Raw genomic sequence first — 5,000 nt, forward strand, 5'->3', positions numbered from 1 at the left:
TGGTAGACCCCAAGTCGGAGGAATGCCAGCTCATATTGGAGTACATTCACAACTCAAGTAAGGCATTTTGGCCACATTATTATCAGTAGAGTTGACATCTTACAATGAGGACTTTTTAAAAGGGGCTAGCGTAAGGCCACGGCATTTTTCGTTAAGTTTACTACAATTTAGCTTCCACATCCGATTGGTACTCGACGTATCAATGATCCAGAATACCGACTAGTTACCTTTTCCCGCGCTCTTGATTTTTTCGGGTATTCTTTTTTCCTTCTATGACCTAATATAGTCACGACAGGGTTACTCTATTTGCAGAGCATGTCTAATTTCAGAGATGAACAGCAGTGGAATCTGTTGAAACTTGTTTTATTTTCCGGTCAAAATATGACATTTACATGCGCCAAGGCTGCATTTATTGACAGCAGTGTGCAATTTCAGACGTTAATTGTTGATACTCTTAACTGTTGCTGTTTGTAAAGCTTCAAAATAAAATGTCAAATCCAACAGAAGAGGCCGACGTACCCTTAAAAGGAGTCCGTTTAACACCATACTTAGTTGCATTTTGCGTTTATTTGGTCATTGTATTTATCAGCTGGTAGCCATTTTGTTTACCCTTGCATTCATCACCCAGTGGAGTGAATTTAACGTCATATGACGAGTCGTGCAACCAATCAGATTCCAGGAAACTATTTGTTCAGCCCTAAAATTATACTAATGGCCCATATGCCACGATTACTAAGCCAATCAAAACTATCGATTTCCCTGATTGAAGCAATACGTTGTCTAACTGCATTACGCTAAGTCATCGACATTGCTTTCTTAGGAGGAAGGGGAAAGATTGCAGTGGCAGGTATTTTCAGGGTCTCTCGAGCTGGAGAGGCCGAGCGGTTCAAAAACTGTGGAGTACCTGATAATCACCGATTGCTATGGCACGGAACAAGAACAGCTAACATGATGGGGATCCTGCAGCAGGGACTCAGGATTGCTCCACCAGAAGCTTCCCGCTCAGGGTGGTCCTTAGGAAAGGTACATCAGAGTAAAGACCCTTCAAAGCGCCAACGTAACTGTCCCAATAAATACAAATTTAATATCAAAGTTCAGGAAACAAAAAGTTATAAAGTGGCTTCGTACTATTGTACAGACAAGTAGCAGCTCTCGTAACGTGATTGGCTCGATACCCAAGACAAAACAAAAGACTAAACAACTGAACAATGACTTAGACTTAAAAGTACTAGAAGCTGCTTACGAGAGCTGCAACATTTCTGGTACAGACAGCGTCCGCGCCGCTTTATTCTCGAGCACATGATCATTCTTGACAACTATTTAAGCTATTTAAAGTTACAGTTGACGTTGCAAACTTGTTGACAATCACACATAGTTTGATGCTACACTGGTTTGAAGAAATTTTAATGTAGCTCAGAAAGTTACGATTCAAGTTACTACCCAATCGTAACTTTCCGGGCTACATTGAAATGTCTTCAAACCAGTGGACTGCCTTCTGCAAATTTTCCTCATCCCTTTCTCTTTTCACTCACTATTTGGGTTGGACCTACATTTGGTGCTCCTCCAGAGGGAAGGACGTTTCCTTCTTACATTTTTTTTTTCTTGAGCCTCCTGACTTTTTCAGGTGTCTACAAGATACTATTGCTTAAATTATCCAGATTAGTGCGAGGATCATTACTCGCTTTCGTTAAGTTTTTTTCCCGTTCATCTTTGAGGTGTCGCTGTGCATCATATTCGCCCTTGTCACACGGCGGCCATATTGTCCCGGGAGACCAAAAAAGCTTTGTTTTACCACGCCAAGCCTCACCCCCATGGTTTCCACTGCGAGGCTTGGCGTGGTAAAACAAAGCTTTTTTGGTCTCCCGGGACAATATGGCCGCCGTGTGACAAGGGCGAATTGGATAAGATAGACGTGAGATCCAGAAATAGTTTAATATATATTTGACATTTCTAGCACGCATTTTCTTATTATTTGTGTTCCATTTTCGGTTCGAAAAATAGGGCATTTACACATCCGACAGCTTGGAAAAGAGTATGTGGTATGTTGATCGTGGAGCGGGTACCGATGGGTTTGTGCTGTTGTGCGAGGTAATTTATTTGTCATAAAACCAGTTCCTAAGTTACAAGCGTAAGCCAATTGCACAAGTCTAAGTCATTAAGAAAACCCATGCAGCGAAGTTACAAAAAATCGAGGCAGGTTGCTGGCGCTAGGTGTTGAAAACTTTATCCTTGCGCTGAGCAAGTCTTAGTTGCTTTCCATTTTGCCCATGGCCGGTTCTGAAGAGGTACAAGGTCAATTCAAAATTGGTCCTGATTGGATGTAACGTCAGTGAGAATTTGACGCCACAAAAGCTAATTCACGGAATGGTTTTTCCGTCCATTGCTAATAAGCTTATGCATAAGATAAGAAAATATGACTGCGATGCTTTAAATTTTAAACAGTTTTAACTTCTGATGAAGAAACATCAACAAAATGTTCTACCGGAAAATACCCGGAAGGAAAATGCGTGGTTCCACGTCCCCCTCCCCCCCCCCCCCCTCCTCTCTCTCTCTCTCAGTAAATTTGAGAGATCCCACCCACTCCAATGATTTGAATCAACTTGGGATGAACCGGTTTCTGCTTGTAAATGGTAAACTGGCTTCACTCAGAAGGGTGTTTTATTTCGTCATGTTTCTGCCTCCTGTAGGTTGCTCTTGGTAACGTGAAAGAATTGCCCTCTTATGAGTACCAAGAGAGTGCTCCCGAAGGATTTGACAGCGTGTTACTCGTGAGCAAAGAGATTCCAGATCCAAGTGAAGATGTCACGACACCGTATGGAGCGGTGGTACCTGCCGGCGTACGAGTGAGGCAGTCTGGCTTGGAAGAAAGGCTGAAGATTGATTTTAATATTGGAAACACCCGCAGCGAGTATGTTGTATACAAGGAATCCCAGGTGCTTCTGCGATACGTGGTGAAGTTGTCGAGGCCATGGAGGTGAAATGTCTGTTTTCATACAAGCCCTCTATTGTTGATCAGCATCTCTTTCCGTTGCTGAAAAATGATCTTCTGACAATTAAACGACTTAATCATCCCTATTTTTATGGGTTCATCGCTCCGTTGTAAAGAGCACCCTTTGAACTGGATAGAAAACTAACAAATTGAGCTTCTGTCGACTGGATTTGTCTGTAATAATGTTGTGATTTTTCGAAATGGATGACATTAATTCAATTCAAACGTCACACAGAGTTTATTTCGATAAACGATTTGCAATAGTTATTTTCTTCAATCAATGCGACCATTTTTCACATTTTCACTCAATTGATTAATAACAGGGCGACAATAGTCGTTCACCTGGGATGCACACGTTCATGTAAGCAGTAAAATCAGAATGTTTAAACCCAGCAAGAATTGTGCAGATTGGGGAAGCTGTTCTCTGGAGATCTCAAAGACCAAGGCAGATACCTTCGTCCTGGATCTACATAATTCTCCTGATGATGCAAAAGCCAAATTCGCATTTTTCAAATGTTTTCGCTATTCCCGTTGAAGAGTCTGCACTAAGCCAGTTAGCAATATACTCGATCATGCACTTCCTCAAATCGTTGCCTCTTGTCAGTTAAGTAAGCCCCGAGTGTATGTTTCTCTAAAACATAACGGAATAAAAGTGTGTTTTGAAATTTTATTCCGATAGTACTGTTCCTGGTAGCAGAATCTTTTCTCGCGCTCGCTTTTTTTTTTTTTCGTCCCGTCTACCATTCCGTCTGCTTTTTCGCTCGATCCGACAAACCCAGAGATTCAATCAGCTAATGATATACGATGACTTGATTCTTCTTACCTCAGAGGCAGTTCACTATTTATAAGAGGAGGGGTGAAATAATTTGTGGGGGACGGGGCGGGGCGGGGCGGGGCGGGGCGGCTTAACGGTGCCAATTCGGTAAAGGGTAGCAACAAAGAGCATGCGTGAACACTGTTGTCAGCTCTTGACTCGATCAAACGGAAAAGAAAATGGTCGGTATGATGCATACACAAGATTCGGCTGGATTTCTGTGGGAGAATCTGAATCAAGTATCTGTAAATTATACTGTAGATTGTAACTGTTTGAATGCTCCCCTAAAGAATCTTCATGTTTCAAGGAGGTGGGAAGAAGAAGAAGAAGAAGAAGAAGATGATGATGATGATGAAGAAGAAGAAGAAGACGACGAAGAACAAGAGGAAGAACAAGAGGAAGTAGAAGACCAAGAAGTAGAAGAACATGAAGAACAAGAGGAAGAAGAAGACCAAGAACAAGAAGTAGAAGAACAAAAAACATAAGAATCTGAAAAGAGTTTCAAAATTTCTTAAAATCCTCTGAGCCTTCAAAAATCCTAAAATAAATCATGATTTTTGTGTCTAAACCTCTAGCGGAAGAGGGTCACGCGCGGGCGCTGCCATCGGGGCCTAAGGCTCAGTTGTTGCTGAAACATTATCCAAACCTTGCACAAGAAGCCTTATATAGGTAGAGAGAAACACAGTAGCTAAAAACAAGACATCGCTCGCACTTCGGAACGCGTCGTTACTTCTAGTCTCACTTAATATGCATTTGTCGCTTCCAAGTTGTCGCGTTGACGTTTAGAGTAGCGGGGAGGGGTGGGGGGCAATTTAGGGAGTTAAATTTCAGTTCTATTGCTATTCTAAGGTAATCTACGCAATCCTCCTCCCCCTTGTCCTATTTGTCGTGTTATGCAAAAACACGCTCTTTTTTCCCTGATAGCGACTTTTGTAGCGCCTTTTGCAAAACGAAGACCCCTTCAAAATTGTCGTGAAATCACTTGAAACTAAACTGGAACATGATTCTCGACTGAAGAAGAAACAAGAAACATCAACATTTGCAGTTTTCTCAGGAACTCCGTTTTGTAGAAAACCCCACTAAAACTACAAAACGAAGACCCCTTCAAAAGCGTCTTCAAAGAAGAAAGAAGAAACAGAAGACTGTTCAAAACTATTTCAAAGTCCAAATCATTGGAAAACGAACTGTCTTTCAACT

At 41.8% G+C, this 5,000-nt stretch overlaps 1 protein-coding gene across 2 annotated transcripts in view; it reads left to right on the top strand.

The window, feature by feature from the left end:
* Nucleotides 1-5,000, top strand: part of LOC138019812 (poly [ADP-ribose] polymerase tankyrase-like) — a 56,930-nt gene that overhangs the window by 51,546 nt on the left and 384 nt on the right. Inside the window, exons 46-50 of one of the 2 annotated variants that reach the window (XM_068866718.1) lie at nucleotides 1-57; nucleotides 821-1,023; nucleotides 2,002-2,088; nucleotides 2,688-2,974; nucleotides 4,111-5,000. The exon at nucleotides 1-57 is cut by the window's left edge and continues 51 nt beyond it; the exon at nucleotides 4,111-5,000 is cut by the window's right edge and continues 384 nt beyond it. In XM_068866718.1, the coding sequence (XP_068722819.1) occupies nucleotides 1-57; nucleotides 821-1,023; nucleotides 2,002-2,088; nucleotides 2,688-2,974; nucleotides 4,111-4,288 (812 nt within the window). In that variant the 3' untranslated portion in view covers nucleotides 4,289-5,000. The remainder of the gene's footprint in view (nucleotides 58-820; nucleotides 1,024-2,001; nucleotides 2,089-2,687; nucleotides 2,975-4,110) is intronic. The other variant, XM_068866728.1, reaches the window with a different exon arrangement.

This window comes from Montipora capricornis, chromosome 2 (genome assembly GCF_036669925.1).
Source record: "Montipora capricornis isolate CH-2021 chromosome 2, ASM3666992v2, whole genome shotgun sequence".
Taxonomy (NCBI): Eukaryota; Metazoa; Cnidaria; class Anthozoa; order Scleractinia; family Acroporidae; genus Montipora; species Montipora capricornis.